The sequence below is a fragment of the Leuciscus leuciscus genome (genome assembly GCF_965113295.1).
Source record: "Leuciscus leuciscus genome assembly, chromosome: 13".
Classification (NCBI taxonomy): Eukaryota; Metazoa; Chordata; class Actinopteri; order Cypriniformes; family Leuciscidae; genus Leuciscus; species Leuciscus leuciscus.
In genome coordinates, this window is record NC_138737.1 from 13770776 (window position 1) to 13789624 (window position 18849).

Consider the following 18849-nt stretch of genomic DNA (forward strand, 5'->3'; position numbering starts at 1 on the left):
TCCCACTTTGGCTTCTACAGGCCAATCCTTGTCAGCACAATGCATATGTTGGGGGAAGCACTGGGTGGACTAGGATACCTTCTAGACTGGGGAGTAGCGAGGTCTCCGGGACCAAGGTACAAATAAGGTAGGACATACTTGATTTTTTTTTTAAAAAGCACGTTTCGATTTATTAGTTTTTGTGGAGAGTCACGATTCTGCTGAAACAGTATTCATTCTTATGTTTCATTGCCCCGTAACGTTACAGTTTTCGCTTCATGTGAGCGACCATTACAGCAACACAAAGACACACTGACAAAGACAACCGGTCTTAATACAATGAGAACGCGGATATGGCTTATGGAAAAAGTGTTTCCTGAATTGACGTTATTTGCAAACATATATTGCACTGCATGTTAGCCGTTTACGTCTAGGTTAAAGCGACTTGCAAAGTTAAAATCGCACAAATGAAGTAAACATTTGTCTCGGTAGCGTGAATCCAATTGTTTTGAAAGTGTTCACAAAGACAACAAGAGTCAGCGACTAAATTATAATGCTATAAACCACTACTATTCCATCGTCATTCCACAAATAAATCAACCGATAAACATCTAAATGCATGCTACTGGTTTTATTTCATACTTTCATTTAGATTTCGTGCGCCAATTGTTTTCGATCCACGGTGTATTAAGTTGTTGTCACAGGTTTAACCTAAAAGTGAAAGCGACTTTTTTTTAAGCGCGCTGCATTCGCGGCAAAAAATTACCCCGCGAGATTTTCGTAAAAAGTGGGGAGGAGTTGCTTTTCTCAACACACTGACGCAATATAGAGGCTGTAGTCTTTTTAGTTTTGAGGAACTGCAATATGACACCGACTAGTTAGGCTTCTTCAAAATACAAAAACCTTCAGTAAACTTATCAACTTTGTTATGCATCTCATGTGTAAGAGAGTAATTTTGCATTATTTCTTATGCATTCAAATCTTTTTCTCTCTTTGTCTTTTCCACATATACTATATAGGTGAACAAAAGGTGATTTATTACTGGTTTACTGTCATATCTTACTCTCTCTGGTCTAAGAAGTGTAAGACATAAAACAACAAACACTTCTCTGTGATCTCAAATGTGCAATGAAATTGACTTTGGTTATAATTTATTGCTTCTCAATGTTGTCCTACAATCTATTGTTATTATGTAAGAATTTTTTTTTTATTTTGCATTATGAAAGCATAAGATGGCAACAAATGTTAGTCTGGACCCGAATAGCCCCGATGACAAGTTCAGTCGCTATGACATTCTGTCCTGGATCAACGAAACCCTGCACACTAACTTTACTCAAGTGGAGCAATGTCGATCAGGTACTGTTTAGATTTTTTTTTCTTTCTGTTTTGTTGTTAATGTCTGCTTATTGACAACAGCTTTAACCTGAATTACATGATTATTATTATTTTATTTTTTTTAGGTGCATGTTTTTGCCAGCTTATAGATTTGCTCTTCCCTGAGTCCATTGACATGAGCAAAGTAAAGTTCGAGTCCCAAAAGAGTTCGGATTTCATGCAGAACTACAGTCTTCTGCAGACAGCTTTCCGGAAATTAGGCATAACAGAGGTCAGATTTAGTCAGATAATGTATTCTATTAATCCTCCTGCATATGAATGTGTAAGGTGATGCATGCAAATTTATTTTCCTGATGTTGTTGCTATTCTTTTTAATCCCATACGTGCTGCAGAAATGATATGATGGATATTTAAATGTGAATCTTGTATAATAACATAATCTGAGAACTACAATATGTTGTCTGTCAAGCTCTTTACAGTACATTGATGTTCTCCATTTTTTTATGTTTCTTTCAGTCAGTCCCTGTGAATGAGCTTCTTACAGGGAAGTTTAGACCCAATTTCACCTTTATGAAATGGTTCAAGAAATTTTTCCATGCCAATGAGGGGCAAGGGAGGGCCTACAACCCAGTTGAAGCTCGTAATGGTCAGGATATTGTACATGTAGATGACGCTGTTAAGTCTCCAAAATCTTGGAAAAGTCCACATGAATCTGGTAAGCCTCCATTATTGTCATTTCAGTTTTGTATTTAAATTATTCTTTCTTTTTCTTTTCTTTAATTTTTTTTAAAGTATGATGACTTTGAATTATTTTATTCAATTCTACTCCCCTCATTCATGAATAGAAAATTTGCCTCAGTATCTATAATACATCAGTAGGACTGGAAAATCAGCTCATCATTGAAATGCATACACTATTCCAGAACACTCACTGATGTAACTTGTTTTTCATTTTATACAGGCAGAGTAAGGGACGAGTCTGACAAAGACATTGATTTTAATGGTAGGAGGCGACTTGTGACTTATGATCCTAAATGGCAAAGAACCTTTAAATGGATCAAAGCCAGTCATATGGGAGACAACTGCGCTTACTGCACTTTGTGTGAACATAATGTTGTCCTACACGCAGGTTTTTACGATCTGAAGCGACACCAGCAGACTCAAAAGCATATGAAATTTGAGCTGGGAGGATTAAATTCATCTGGGAGAAAGCAGATTGAAGTCTCCATTTCCTGTAGTGAAACCATGCTGCTTTTCATTCAAACCCATTGCCTATCCACTTTACCCTCAAGGATCAACAAGGTCTCCCAACGTACTGCAAATTACATCCTCGGACTAGAGTATCCAAAGGACATTGTTTCTGCTTGTAAGCTGAACCCATTCTGTATCTACATATATGGGAAGGTGCCACTTGATGTAGAGAGTGGAGAAAAGACCTGCCATGTAGTGCTCGTGGGCTTTTTTGAGGAAAATGAAGCAAGGTACTGTATCCGTCTCCTTGATGTCTTTCAAGCTGAAGACTCCGTTTCTGGATGTTTACTCAATGTCCTCCAAAAGTTTGAACTTCCTGCTAGCAACATGGTAGCTTTCTATGTTAATGATCAGGAACAGACCTCAGAAAGTGTTGTGTTGCAAATTCGGGAGCTCAACCCACAGGTGATTGATCTTGGTGGACTTTACAGCATACCTGACTCTGCCTACAATGCTGGCCTAAAGGCTTACTCCAGCCAGGTTCATGAACTTATTGTCAACATCTACGCACACTTCTCCACTTGTTCCACTAGCAATGACAACCTCAAGATGCTGTTTGCAGGCATTAATGGACTAAAAGACAACAGCGCACCCCTTTCACACAGTTGTGAGGAGTTTTGTGTGCTCGTTCAAAGGATGCTTGGGATGTGGAGTGATTTGGTATCATACTTCACTTCCTGTGATGAAAATAATGATAAAGCTAAGCATATTTGTTTGCAGTTGGAGAACCCTAAAATTAGGGTCACCTTGATGTTTCTGGATCACGCTCTTGGTCCACTCCGTGCCTTCGGGCAGCACCTGCAACAAAGCAAAGGCTCTGTTCGTGCTGATCTTGTCCAGATCCTTCGAGAAGCAAGTGGGCTCCTACGTTCATATGCCTCCAGCTTTCTCCGCCCTCAAGCGGTCATACGCTACCTTAAGGAACGAGACCCAACCATCCTGGAGAACTCAACATTCTGTCTTCCTGCAACTGAGCTCATTTTGGGTGGGGTGGTAGAAGACTTCATCTCTGCCAGAGAAGAGGAACTGGCAGATTCCCTGAATGCATTTCATGATGAGTCTTTAAAGTTTTACAAAACTCTTACGGCCTCTATCGCTGACAGTCTCCCTCTGAGCGAAAGTGTCTTGAGGGGCATTTCACAGCTCCTCAGCCCAGCGGGAAGGTTAAAGGTCACAGGAAAGAATATAGTTGACCTTGCTGTACAATTTGGCATCTGCTCCAAACCTGAGGATTCTGCTAAGCTCACTGATGAGTTCTTGGAGTATCAGCTTGTTGAGGATGAAGAAGACACATCTTCAACCCTTTCTGTGGAGCGATACTGGTGTAGTGTGCTCAAGACTTTTCCCCCAGCATCTATTTTCAAGAGGCTTGTCCACTGTCTTTTGGTTTTGCCCTGTCCTTCTCTTGAAGCAGAAAAGATCTTTGCCCAGGTATAGAATACAAGTCTATATATCAATCTATGTCTCTCTCTATGCTCGTTCTATCTCTCAGTCTCAATTAATTTCGTCATGTTCAAAATGGTTTTACTTACAGGCTGTTGAAAATGGTGATGCTCTTCATTTGGATGATAGTTCAGGTGAAAGTGACACCGATATAGTAAAGGAGCTGGATTCCAATGACGACTCCTCCGTAGAGCAAACTGAAGTTAAGATTTCACCCATCAGAAATGGGATGAAGAAAAAAGCCAGAAGCAGCACGTCAGGTAAGTTGTCCTTAAGGTGTTTTTTTTAATTTATTTTTTTAGGCAAAGCATAGACAATCAGTGGTGAAAAAATTGCACCAAAACGATTCACTGTGAGAATGACGTATATATTCTCAGCCTTTGACATAGTTGGCATACCTGGGGAAAAAAATCAACTTACACATCAAAAATGTACACAGACCATCTAATAAAAATGTAACCTTTTGAATTTCGGGTGCACAGTTTATTTATCAGTCCATCTGAACGCAAAATTGTGCTAGCAAGGTAAGGGCTACTACGATAGGAAGGGCTACCACTTTTTTCAAGGTTCATGGCATTCTGAAAGATATATTCAAAGTTGTGTTGCTGCTGAAAAAGTGTGGATCAGATTGGATCAGTAATGTCAGATAAGGCTGACAGTGGCTTTTCTATTCTTCATTGTGAAAAGCAGCTCAGTGATCACTGACAAGACCACAGTAGTCTGCCGCCAATATTTTCAAGTAGACATGTGCCGGTATTCGGTAATGCGATAAATCGCGGTAATGAATATGCACGATATTGTTATCGCGGGCACTTCAAAATACCGTGAAAAATAATAGATCCGAATTTAGATTTTTAGAACGCGCATTATAGCTTATTTTCCATCAACCGCATAAACAAACACTGCATATGCTGCGCGAAACACGTGCGCACTCTGATGTAAACAATCGCCACGTGTATAAGCATGCGGCCGATGCGCACTTCTAGTCTAATGTAAACAGTCCTCACATGGAGAAGCAGCATGGCGGAAGGAGGAATGCCGCCGCCTACAGTCTACGGCCGCCGCCGATCTATCCGGATCCATCCCGCTTCTAAAAGCAGAGCTGCCAACTCGACGCATTCAGCGCGAGACTCTTCACACTTCACGCCACACATCCGTTTTCTCACGCAGAGAAAAATCGCGGAGCAAAGAAGACACGAAGACCGTCAAACAAGACAGAGCAGGTTACTTTTGATATGAAACAGGAGAACAATTGTGTCACAGAACGTTACATTTAAACTATTTAATGACCAGCAGCATGTTAGATGACTAAAACATATAGATAAAGAGGAGTATTTTGCTGAATATGTGCACTGCACTTTTTTACATATTTATTATATTTTTACTTGTGTCATTACATAATTGTTATTATAATGAAAACCACATTATATTTGATTTAATTAGTTATTTGTAACCTTTAATAATACCAGCTGATAGGGCTCTATATGGTTACATAGCATTATGTGATTTTTTTTTTTTCATTGAGAAAAAAATAACATGTGGGCTATCTACTGTAGCCTTCCTAATATTTATCCAAAATAAGTCAATATTGAATCAAGATTTAAATCAAATCCCAAGTATTGAATTGAAATCGTTAAATTTGTGTTAAGCAATACAAACAGTAGCCTACCAGTCATTGTACCATGTAATCATTGTAACATGTTGTCACTAAACTTAATAAAATTCAGTTTAGTTACCAAATGTTTTGACAATCACAATTACACCTTGTGATGCAAGTTTTATTTTATTTTTTACATCCCCCCCAAATCCATCTGTTTCTCATGTGCAATTAAAATATCGTGATAATACCGTATACCGTGATAAAAGATCACTCAATTAATCGCAGCATGAAAATGTGATACCGGCACATGCCTATTTTCAAGTTTTCTAGATCCATTAATAGTGTGTGACGAAGCTTATGCATGGCGGCTAAATGTGTGGTTCTTGAATTCTTCTTGGCCAGAATAAGCAGCAAAGTGAACCCAGCCTTAAGCCAACAACCAAAGGTCTAGCTCTGCAAGACTGGATCTGCATTGTCAAAATCATTCAAGCATTTGAAGTTGTAGAAACATCTTTTGGCTTGCATGTAATCAACACTGGTGCTTTTTGTTACTAAATGGTGCTCCACAAATTACTATATTTCCCAATGAATTGTCATGGATTAATTTAGTGCCAATAATTTGCATAGTAATTACAATAAAATTATCAATTTGTAATCTATATTATTGTTTGTATAGTGCAGTTAAAGTTCTATCCAGTCAGATCCAGCAGAGGCTGGTTAGATTGATGGAAACAATGTGCTGTTTTCCAGAGACGGTTCAACACTCAAGCGCAGTGAAGCCGTGTGTGGTGCGACTGGAGAAGATCACCAGTCAGAGAGGTGTGAATGAAATGTCCAGTTTAAGAGGTTCTAGAGCAGCTATAGAATAATGCTTTACAATCTCAAACGCTTCTCCTGGTGGCAAACATCTGTTGATCTGAACTTTCTTCCTTTGTCTCCGCTTCACACTAAATGCTCAAGAAAGTTGCTCACCTTTGCATTGTTATTACAAATGTACATGCTCTATTTGTCCGTGCTCAAAGTAATGTTAATTGTTGCTATTAGTGTTACTTGTTTTGGCACCTCAAAATAGATAAATTCATACCTGACTGTTCTTATCGATTTAAATGTTTACATTTTATTTTCCTGCAGAAATGGCCTTAAAGAAAGATGGAGCCGATGATGGCGTTAACACATTACAGGAGGTAATATTAGCTGGAAAACAACTGTGGCTGAGAAACGACTATTAAATATTTTCAGATTTGTTTTTAACCAAGGAATTAATTCCTTAGTATCGTTGTAAAGAGTGGCCTGCTCAATATGTATGTTTTAATGACTGATGCTGATACCGAGAACAGAATAGTGACATGTGAAGTCCAAGTATGGTAACCCATACTCAGAATTTACATTTGACCCATCCAAGTTAGTGCACACACATTAGAAGTAGTGAACACACACACAAACACCGCAAACTGTGGACACACACACCTGGAGCAGTAGGCAGCCATTTTGCTGTGGTGCCCGTGGAGTGATTGGGGGTTAGGTGCCTTGCTCAAGGGTACCTCAGTAATTTACTGCTGGTACTGAGAATTGAAGCCGCAACCTTAAAAAAAAAAATGTATATGGAATACACTGAAATAATCTATATTGAAAGGGCTCCATTAATTTGATTTGAAAATACAGTGAAAACAGTAATATTGTTAAAATACCATTACAGTTAAGAACTGTTTTCTATTTGAATATATTTTAAAATGTAAATGCACTTTATTTAAAAAATTGCGAAGCTTAATTTTTAGCATCCATTACTCCGGTTGTGCTGCTTAATATTTTTTCTAGAAGACTGATCATTTGCAAGATCATTTGAATTAAAAAGCTCAAAAGCACAGCATTTATTTAATAAGGAAGTCTGGTGTAACAGTGTTTTTCTGTCACTTTTGATCTATTTAATGTGTCATTGCTGAATCAAAGAAATACTTCCTTAAAAAAAAACTTACTGACTCCAAACTTTTGAACGGTAGTAAAATTTTGACTAGACTGTTTGTAGATCTTGTACTGACATAAAGGGGAAATCATCAATCTGGGAAATGCACGAATGGTTATTAGCAATACTGATGATCGGGCCTGGTAAAAATACCAGTCTATCACTAATTATTGCGTTTTACTGATCAAGCTTTTCTGATAAAGTCTCATCATTGAATGTGCCCAGAGCAGTGAATACTTTTGCTGAATTCTATCTTACATTGTATTCTTGAGTTGATGAAGCAAACCAGGACTGATTAGGTCAACTTTAGTTATCACAGGGGGGGAAAAAATGGACCGGTACACACAAACACATCAACCATATCACCAAACTAACCTCTCTTGATTTAACTTCTTTCATTCCTTCTCTACATATCTGTACTTTAGGGCCCTGTTACTGATTACTTTACTCTAGGAGTCATGTGATCTGAGTTGACAGTGTATGTAATTTGTATGCATATGTATGGGTCTATAGGGCTCTGTTAGAGGAATATTCGGTTGGGAGAGCAGCTTACGGCAGAAACCACTGGCACGTACAGTCTTTCAGGCCGGTGCTGGCACCTGGAGCAAACCAGCGAACCCAGACAAGGACAGCAAGCCAGAGGTGGTATGTACCTGCCCAGGTCAAGATTCAGTGCTCTGTCTGGCCTATCGCGCGGGTGTAGAGTGTCCGCCTTTCAGTTCCGTCCCATTCATGCTCTCTGTATTACATTGAGCTGTTTTCATAAGCAATAGATGCTGCTTCATGAATGTGTGCATGAGCCCTGTGGTTTCTTTTCTGGCTGGTAGATTTGTCTTTGGAGTCTTATGTTCCTCCTCTAGCTATGTGTCCTTGTCTGTTTTTTCCTCTGCAATTTCTGTGCTAACATTCATAACATATTTTCCTTGGTGGTTAAATAGTTTCTTGTTTATTTGTATTATGCTGCATTGGAACAATATGTATTGTGAAAAGTGCTTTATAATAAATTTAAATTTATTGTGCGCAGTGTTATGCATGCTGGACTTACACACTAACATACATAAGAAAGACTGAAATTCTTGTGTATGAAGAATACACATCTTTACATGGGGTAACATTTACAAATGATTATAAAGTTAATCACTTCAAGTTTCAACGAGACATTTAGCATTGTGGAAGCTTGCATACAGACAGATCCGCAGAGGCTTCATTAAAACTGGGTGTTATGTCTGTGTGTTTTCCACACAAAATGTTTACAGTCTAATTGCACTCAGTTTAGATTATGTATGCTTCCTTTGTGTCTCACTAAAGTAACTGTTGTATTAATTGTAGGTGAAGAACAATGCTCGTTCTTCTGCATCAAATTCAACACTGAGCCCCAGACCTGGAAAGAAAGAACAAGCGTACCAGGTAAGTCTTCTAGGTTTCTAAATTTCTTTAATATCGTCACATTATTTTCCTGTTATCACTGTAAAGCTGCTTTGAAACAATCTGTCTTGTAAAAAAAAGTGCTATATAAATAAAGGTGACTTAACTTGACATGCATTACCTATATTAAGTAACTACAGATGTGTGTTTGACATGATCTGCATTGATTCATTAACAGATCTTGTATCTAAAGTAAATGATCTGTGTCACTGCATGTGTTCTGTGAATTCTTTTGATTACTTCAGGATGTGGTTTGAGTGATCACAAAACGTTTGAAACTTTTTACACTGGATTTAGCACTGTCCATTTGTGGCTGGAGCATCTGAAATAGAATTCTGGGTGTAAATGGTTATATTATTTTTGTTTACTTTTGATTGCTCTGACAGTTGATCTTACATTTTGAAGTCATATTCATCCTGCTTGTCATTTCTTAGTTGATATAATATGACATGCATGTTATGAATGTATGTAGTATTGACTTATTGTTTCCCTGTGCAGGATGGGAAGGGTTATGCCATTGGAGAGCTAGTGTGGGGAAAAGTGAAGGGCTTCTCTTGGTGGCCTGGACTGGTGGTGGCCTGGAAGGGCAGGATGCTTCCTGTGTCAATGAGGCGCGTAGAGTGGTTTGGAGATGGCATGTTTTCAGAGGTTAGTTTTTATTCTTTAGAATTTTTTTTTTCCTGCATTCTTCAAAAGGTCCAGTATTTCACACTGAAGCATGCTTCTCTTGTTAATCTTAGATACATACAGAGGGACTTTTGCCATTTTCTGCATTTGCAAAGTGCTTCTGTAGTAAATCCTATGAAGGTCTACCTACCTACAAGAATGCCATCTACCAAATCCTGGAGGTACAGTGGAACGATACTTATTTAACCATTCTCAACTACGGTTGGAAAGTATCAGTATATCAGTACTAGAGTATCAGTTCTTATTTTATTCTTATTGTAATATTGCATTATATTGTTGTTCATGTGTAGTTGGCAGGTGAGCGCAGTGGGAAAACTTTCCCCCCCACGGAGAAGAAAGGGGAAGAAGTGAAAGCCATGCTAGATTGGGCATTTGGAGGCTTCCAGCCCATGGGTCCTGATGGCTTTTTGCCTCTTGTAGGTATGTACAAAATCTAAAACATATCTGTAATTGAAAAAACTAAGCAATTGGTAATTGATAGCAATTTTGAAAGTTCATAATGGGCCTTTTTACACCTGGTCACTTCATGTGTTGTGATTAAATAGCTATCTGATTTGTTAAAATGTTTCCATTTACACATGGCCACATAAATGTGTCTCTGCAAAATTTAAATCCAATCTTTAGATCAATTCCCGCGCTATATGCAAATTTAACGGAGTTCACGTCAAAGAAAGCAACAGATACTGTATTAGCTGCATTTTTGCTGCATCAGCTAATTTCAAGATCAAAGACCGTGATAGGAGAGTGAGTGGTTGGATAATTTAGTCTCACTACTTTTAATGAGGATGATTTTGTGTTTAGAGTCTGCGACTTTCATTTGCGGCAGTTTGCACTCCGGCTTGCCAAAGAGATACTCAGCTACTCATCTGCGGTGATGAGTGTTGCAGTATACATGTCATATAGCCTTTAACACACTCACATGTTTTTTTTGTTTGTTTTTTTGGGAGGAATACAATTTACATATGTGGTTTTTATCAACCAAATATATTTAAAACTTGTCCGGTTTCGTCTGAAATGTGTCTCAGACCACCTCCTTAAAGGGATAGTTCACCCAAAAATGAAAATGATCCCATTATTTACTCACCCTGAACCCACCCTAGCTGTATATGACATTCTTCTTTCAGACGAATACAATCGGAGTTATATTCAAAAATGTCCTGGCTCTTCCAAGTTTTATAATGGCAGTGAATGGCTGTATGTCTTAGAAAGTCCATCAAAGCACATATATCCATGATTAAAGTGCTCCACGCATCTCCGGGGGTTAATAAAGGCCTTCTGAAGTGAAGCGATACGTTCGTGTAAGCATATCCATATTTAAAACTTTATCGACTAAAATAACTAGCTTCCGGTGGACGGCCGTACGCATCGATTTACACCAAAAGAGTAACCCTTGAACTTTACGCACAACGTAATGACGAACGCGGTTGCCCAGCCCAGTTTTTTAACCATGGCGTTAATCAATTGCTATCATTACGTTGTGCGTCAAGTTCAAGGGTTACTCTTTTGGCGTAAATCGATGCGTACGGCCATCCGCCGAAAGCTACTTAGTTTAGTCGATACGTTTTAAATATGGATATTCTTACACAAACGCATCGCTTCACTTCAGAAGGCCTTTATTAACCCCGTTTGTATTCGTCTGAAAGAAGAAAGTCATATACACCTAGGATGGCTTCAGGGTGAGTAAATCATGGGCTAATTTTCATTTTTGGGGTGAACTAACCCTTTAATGGGTTTGAGTGATCAGATTAAATTTCGTCGCGAAAGTGCTTCGGAGGAGCATCTTTTCATGATAAGATAGCTATCCGATAAAAAAAAAAACTCATGAAAAACCCAGGGTGTAAACAGACCAAATAACATAGAGTATCAAAAATGACGAATTATCTGTCATGAAAATACAATAATTGTGTGACTTCAAAATGTGACTTCACATTGATCAGAAATTAGGATTATGCACAGATGATCTGGGTTGATTAACAAGATTTCCATCTGCTTTTCCATTTCACAGACAGCTCTACCAGTAATAAAACTGAGTCGGATTCCTCTGTGTCTGATTATCAGCCTCCAGCCAAGAGGAAGTATGTCTGCAAGAACAGACCGTCCAGACCATCAACTCAGGTGTACACCAGAGGTGAGTTATATCAATCTGCATAGAGGTCAGAATTTAGCATTAATCATAATAGCATAAATCAGGTTTCTATCTCATAAAACATTAACACAAAACTGTGTTTGCATAATTTTGGAAAAAGGACATAACCCATGTTTATTCCCTTTCTTCTCAGATCAAATGGTCGATGAGGTAACTGTTAAAGGCAGAAAGATTGAAGGTGAGTCATTTGTCTCATTTTATTTCTATCATATTCATAAATTGAGCTAATTATTAAAGCTATTCCAGGGCTCAACAATAATTTAAATGATTGTTTTTTCCTACGAGGCCAATCAGAAAACCTGGAAATGCAAGGGAATGATAAAATTGTGGTTTTCCTGGCAACATTATGGGGATTAATAAAAGGTCATAGGAAAATTGTGGAAATATAGTGATGGCCAGCTTTAAAATATTTAATTAAAATGGCTTTTTTCCATAAAATGAATATATATAAAATATTTAATTTATTAATAAAACTCTATGAATAGGCATGTCAATTAAGTCAAAAGCTGTAGAAACCTGTTAGATTAAATTTGTATGTGCACTTTGTATATTTTCACAGCTGCCACCACAATAAATCATACATTTCATTTTTATTTTGACTTAGTTTTGCCTTTGGGACAATTCTTATTGCTCAGTCCTTTACTTTTAATCAATTGCAAGATAATTATACAGAATGTCTGTTCCCATGGCTCTTTCCCCAGATTTCTGCCTGTCCTGTGGAACTGACAACGTTGAAATTATCCATCCTCTCTTCAAAGGAAGCCTTTGTTCTAAATGCAAGGTGTGATTCAAATCTTGTCTTGTCTTTTTGGTACTGAATCACAAAATGTATATGCTACTTGCTTTTGCTGGCCAGAATGTCATTTTCCATGTACGATTGTGTATTTGTGTAGGAGAACTTTACAGAGACGCTGTATAGGTATGATGAGGATGGCTATCAGTCATACTGCACTGTGTGCTGTGCTGGACAAGAGGTCATTCTCTGTGGAAACGCCAGCTGCTGCAGGTGTGAACTCAAACTTACACTAACTTAAACCTTAATGTCATGTTAACCATCACAACAGGTTGTTTTACTGTCTTTTTCACTCTGTTCAGATGTTTCTGTAAAGACTGTCTGAATGTGTTGGTGGGACCGGGCACATTTGAAAAGCTGAAGGAGGTTGACCCATGGAGCTGTTACATTTGTCTGCCCTCAAAGTGCTATGGTGTGCTCAAGCTCAGGCCTGACTGGAGTGTTCGTGTCCAGGAGTATTTCGCCAATAACAGTGCCTTTGAATTTGTGAGTGTCCATCTTATCCTTCTTGTGTTAGATGTCCAAGTAGTCCAATTTGTATAAAGAAAGAGATACAGACTTAATACCCCAGTGGTACTCTTTGCATCTTGTGTTCCATCTAGTCCAATTTGTATTTTGTGATTTATGTTACCATTCAAAAGTTGGTATGATTTTATTTTATTTTTTTAAAGAAGCCTCTAATGCTCATGAAGGCTGCATTTATTTGATCAATAATACAAAACAAAAATACAGTACAAACACTAACATTGAAATACTGTTACAATTTAAAATTCCTGTGATGACAAAGCTGAATTTTCAGCAGTCTTCAGTGTCACATGATCCTTCAGAAATCATTCTAATATACTGACTTGGTGCTCAAGAAATTAATATTCTTTTTTTTTATTCTTTTTTTATTCTTTGATGATTAGAAAATGCAAAAGAACATTTACATTTTAAAAACTTTTGTAACAATGTTAAATACTTTACTGTTCCTTTTTCAATTTAATGCATCCTGGCTGAATTAAATAATCAATTACTTTCAGAAGAAAGAAAAAATGTACCGCCCCCAAACTTTTGAATGGTTGTGTATATTTGGGAAACAAATGGAAAAGCAGAATGGTGTATTAATACAAAGAAAACGGTTTTTGTCCTTGGTTTAGGAGCCACACCGAGTGTATCCTTCTATTCCAGCTCATCAGCGTCGTCCAATCAGAGTCCTCTCCCTGTTTGATGGGATTGCAACAGGTCTGCTCACTTCAATATTACTGCATTATTTCTTGCCAAAAATGAAAAATATGTCATAATGTCAGGATATTCTTTAATGGTTTTTCTTTTTTGTTTTACAAAACAGCACTTATTTTTTGGGATTTGTTTACCTTAAAGTTGGTGCAGTAGCAATGCATCGTGGGAGTTGAAAACAAAAACGAGGGTGGTTTTTCATACTTGCTTCTTTTCTTTTTATTTCTTTTTATTTTAGGCTATCTGGTTTTAAAAGACCTGGGCTTTAAATTAGACCGCTATATTGCCTCTGAGATCTGTGAAGACTCTATTGCGGTCGGGATGATCAAACATGAGGGCTTGATTGAATATGTGAAGGATGTCCGCACCATCACAAGGAAGCATGTACGTATAGAGCATTATCGCAGAACTACTTCACATTCTTCGTAGACATTCTTAAAGTAGTATAAGGAATTTGACGCATAACCAGATTTTAATGGCTAAACTTTGCTATTTTAAAAACACTCTTTCTTCTCTGCGAGAACGAAAGGCTGTCACTGTGACAAGATCCCTTTTAAAGTTCCCTGTTGTCACCATTTTGTAGCTGGCGGAGTGGGGACCATTTGACCTCCTGATCGGTGGAAGTCCGTGTAATGACTTGTCCATGGTGAATCCCGCCAGAAAAGGTCTTTTTGGTAAGATATAATTTAACAGAATTAAAATTTAACAGAATTGTGAAGTTTTTGGTACATCTGAGTTTGGTCTTTTGCATCAGAAGATATTTATATAACTTAATTATAAAAAAGTAATTTATTTTGTTTTATTTTATTGCTCTTTTCTTTTAGAAGGCACAGGTCGGCTGTTCTTTGAATATTACCGCATGTTAACCATGATGAGGCCAAAAGAGGATGACGATCGTCCATTTTTCTGGCTTTTTGAGAATGTTGTAGCGATGAGTGCCCACGACAAGGCTGATATCTGCCGTTTCTTGGAGGTAAAAACGTTTTGTTTTCAGCCTTACACATTAAGCAAAAATTTTGGGGGAATTTTTTTGGGCCAAAAAAGGGCCATTGTCAGTATTGTAACAATGTATGAAGCTCATCTCGCACACAAGTCACTTTTCAAACCATGCAGCTTTCTGTTTGAACTTAAACTCAATGCAAAATCTGTGTTGGGAAATCTTTCATACCATACTTTTATACATGCTGTTGAGGCAGAATTCCTTTTCACTGAGATGAACATGTTACTATTTTTGATGGTTATATTAAATTCTCATGCATTTATCTGTTTCCAGTGTAACCCTGTGATGATTGATGCTGTGAAAGTAAGCCCAGCCCACAGGGCCCGTTACTTCTGGGGAAATTTACCTGGAATGAACCGGTATAAATGCGCGCGCACACACAACCACACATACCTTTAAAACACAAGCATAACTTTTCCAAGTATGGAAATGTATGTGTGTTCAGTAATAGATGAATTCATTCAGATTAATGTGACTGAAGACTTGATTTTTGTGTTTTTAGACCACTTGCTGCTTCACTGACTGATAACGTAGATCTGCAGGACTGCCTGGAGGTCGGACGAACTGCAATGGTAAACAGACTTATTGTATCTTCTGACTGAAAAGTTAATGTTTCGCACATGAAATGAAAGAAATGCACAAATACAATTTGTAGTTACTGCTTATATTAGTCCTAGAAGGTGCCACAAATTTAGGCACAACTAAGAAGTTCTAAGAATCGTCAAAACTAACTAATTAAGATGTATTTCTTTCCTTTTTAACAAATGATTTAATCATCAGTTCAACAAAGTTCGTACTATTACCACCAAGTCCAACTCCATCAAACAAGGAAAGATGGGACCTCTACCAGTCACCATGAATGGAAAAGAGGACTACCTTTGGTGCACTGAAATGGAGAGGTCAGATATCTATTTATTTAAATGTTTATATTTAATTTTACTCCAATTTTGGCCTTGTCAGGTTTGCACACAGTAAGTCAGTGGGTTTGTTTAAAAAGCTGCATAAAAGTTGCTTTTGACAAAATGACTGATATTGTATTCCTGTCTGCACTTTCAGAATATTTGGGTTCCCAAAGCATTACACAGATGTGAATAATATGGGGCGGGGACAGAGACAGAAAGTCCTTGGGCGGTCCTGGAGTGTTCCCGTGATCCGACACCTCTTTGCCCCTCTAAAGGATTACTTTGCTTGCGAGTAAAGCCATCCTCTGGCACTGGAAGGTCCAATTGGAATCCCTCAGATAAATGAATTTGATTTTTTTTAAGGTTTCTGCAGATTCTGACCTCACAGAATATTTTCATTTTTAATGTTGCATTTAAAAAAAATCTGTTCTGTTTTAAAAGTGTTTTATCCTGAACAGTGATCCTTGGAATGCACAGACACTTTCGGATCATATTTCGAACATCATAAGTACTGTCGTTTTTAACCAAGTGTGCTTTTAAAGTGATTTAATGCTGAAGAGAGCCACACAATTCTCCACACACTACCTCAGTGCCACTCTGTGATTGGTTCATTGTCTGGAGGAATGCCTATTTATAATTTAATGAATAAATTAATATTAGTTCTGTTTAGTTTATCTAAATCCATTTTTAACATGTCAGCTTTTTACAGTATATCACATTTTTACATCAGAACTTTTCCTTGTTTAGGAATAAACATGTCCTGTTGTTAAACATTTACATAATTGGAAATGTTGTCATTCCACGGTGCTGTTTTTATAATATAGAATGTTTGGCTACTGGACAACTGTACTTAGTCAACACTTAAATGTTTTCCTATTTAGTATCATTTATTTAATTGAAAAGAATGTTCATGCACACCATAGATGACTTGCATTTTGATTATAGGAATGCATGCAACCCGTACACCATGTATTCAGAAGCACAAATGTTGTCTGTGCCATTATAGTTTAGTGAAAGCCTTGGGTTGTTGATAGACTTGAGTTGAGATGCCTCCTAAAGTTTTTGCTTTTTTTTTTTCCTCCTTACTTTTAAATGTTGACACAATTTGCAGTGTGATCCAACATTTTTAGGACTACTTTTTTGCCTTGAGCTAGCATTTTAGACCATACTATCTCATCATTTTACAATAAACAGGTCATCAATCCTTAGAATTAAGGTTGCAACACATCAGTTCAGTTTGCATTTTTACCCCATTTGTTACCTGTACGCACTTCCGATTTAAAACTGTTGGCCTTGGGCTGATGGTCTAAAACTGTGGTCACTGAAGCATTATTTAGTGTTGTTTTTAGTAGCATACCTCAATATCTATGTGAGAGTTAGTCACTGCATTAACAATGAGGCCTTTTTGTAGAACACGATGCATTGTGAGCAAGGGCTTAAAGAATAAGTGCCTACAAGTGGATAGGCTATATGTTTTTGTTGGACAAATGTTTAAATGATTTGAACTGACAGGACTTCAGATTACATTAAAGGGAATAATTCTAGCTTTGCATTTGTCTAGTGCAAGTGTCTAAAATGTATCTAAAAGTCTCAGAATACATTTCGCTTTCCATTGTGGTCATTGAAAACTGTCAGTGTGAAATTAGGTGCTTCAAAATGTGTATTGTTTTCTTTCTAGTTGTTAATCATGTGTTTTCAGCATTATGCAGATAGTTGTGTTTGTGGTTCTGACGTTGTCACTGGTCAAAGCTGATCTTTAGCTTTTGGAAGTTTTTTAAAACATGATACCAACTGAGTGAAACTTTAGATTGATTAAATTTGAGTATGGCATGGGCCAGCTTGAGGTCTATGTGTGAGCTTTGGTGAAAGATCAGTAACTGGATTACATGTCTTGATTCATTTTGGATGTCTATTTGTAGCAAAGCTTTAGAAAATCCCAGTAAGAATTGTGTTGTTGATGTGTTATTTGTAATTGTTGTGAAATGACGGTCTGTGTGTAGTTTCGAGGTGCAGTATTGTCTTGTTAGAAATGACTCCCTCAGGTCTTCTCAACACCAGCAGGCCTCATAGGACCTCATAGAATCATGATCTTTAATGTAACACTGATTATTTTTATTCAATACTTGTGAACAGAATATACTATATATTTGTATCCTTGGAATTGCCCTTAATACCTCTTCTTTTCTGTTGAATGGGTCTTTCATAACCCATGTCTTCTGGTGCTAAATGAAATGCTAATTATGTCTGTAGATCTAGGATGTTTTTCTTGAACTGATGATTGACAAGATAGGTTTTGTTTAAATAGCTTTTGATATTTGCTATAGTCTGCTTGCCTAACTTTAATATTCCATGCTTGTACTAACATCAGTGATGAAAAATAAATTTCACCAACCCTTTGTATCTGTCTTTTTTTTTCCCAATTGATATGCTAATTTAAGTGTTTCATCAACCCACAAAACGAAACATTCAGTCCTCCAGATTAAATGTGATTTCTTCTCGCTTTGACTTCAATATTTTTCTATTAGGTTGCTGATTTAGTAATGTGCTTAGAAGTGAGAAATGAAATATTTCAAAAATACTTAAAAATGTTGTTTAATAAAACGAATATTTAACAGAAGTTAATAGAACAGATAACCTAAAGAACAAAGAAAATAACAGTCTTGGGGGGAAAATGGGAAATATTAATTTTTTTTAATTTTTTTTATTATGTTTGGTCTTGGAAAAGTCATAGAAATTAGAAATAATTAAAAAAATCTAGTCACTAGTGTATATATATACATTCACTACTGACTATATATAATTTATAAAAAATATTTAATTGACTACATATTGCTCTAAAACTTGCCTCCAAGGAAGTTTGATTGAGCATAAATCTATTAATTCATAAGACAGGTAGAAAAAAAACCTGCAAAATAAATGTAGCTTATTATTGCATATTTATACATTATTACATTTACCAAAAGTGTTATAGAATTATTTAAACTTTAAATTTTGTTACATATTTAATACGTTTAATAATGGCTTTTATTTTGTTGATGGTTACTTTTATTTTGACAGATGGCAGTATTTAGTTATATGTTTGGAACATATTGCCGGATGATGACTTTTAT

General features: G+C 37.0%; 1 protein-coding gene across 5 annotated transcripts; it reads left to right on the forward strand.

The window, feature by feature from the left end:
- Positions 1-18137, forward strand: dnmt3ba (DNA (cytosine-5-)-methyltransferase 3 beta, duplicate a). Of its 5 annotated transcripts, XM_082189276.1 has the most exons (27): positions 1-127; positions 1206-1335; positions 1440-1585; positions 1831-2029; positions 2276-2317; positions 2444-3996; positions 4100-4268; positions 6359-6427; positions 6740-6792; positions 8082-8213; positions 8898-8975; positions 9492-9641; positions 9734-9841; positions 9971-10100; positions 11686-11808; positions 11960-12004; positions 12528-12607; positions 12720-12832; positions 12922-13105; positions 13759-13843; positions 14076-14221; positions 14421-14511; positions 14662-14810; positions 15111-15196; positions 15340-15409; positions 15618-15736; positions 15894-18137. In XM_082189276.1, exons 2-27 carry the CDS (start codon positions 1212-1214, stop codon positions 16033-16035), a joined length of 4386 nt encoding a protein of 1461 aa, XP_082045402.1. In that variant the 5' UTR covers positions 1-127; positions 1206-1211; the 3' UTR covers positions 16036-18137. The 5 variants fall into 5 exon arrangements, with proteins under 5 accessions (XP_082045402.1, XP_082045400.1, XP_082045403.1 ...); XM_082189274.1 differs by having other exon boundaries at positions 2276-3996; XM_082189277.1 differs by lacking the exon at positions 8082-8213 and having other exon boundaries at positions 2276-3996.
- Positions 18138-18849: the final 712 nt, after the last annotated feature.

Excerpts from the sequence above, each read along its gene's own strand:
- dnmt3ba (XM_082189274.1), top strand. The coding sequence starts at position 1,212 with ATGGCAACAAATGTTAGTCTGGACCCGAATAGCCCCGATGACAAGTTC. Across the intron at positions 6,793-8,081 it reads GCGTTAACACATTACAGGAG|GGCTCTGTTAGAGGAATATT; the intron begins GTAATATTAGCT and ends ATGGGTCTATAG. Across the intron at positions 13,844-14,075 it reads GTTTGATGGGATTGCAACAG|GCTATCTGGTTTTAAAAGAC; the intron begins GTCTGCTCACTT and ends TTTTTATTTTAG.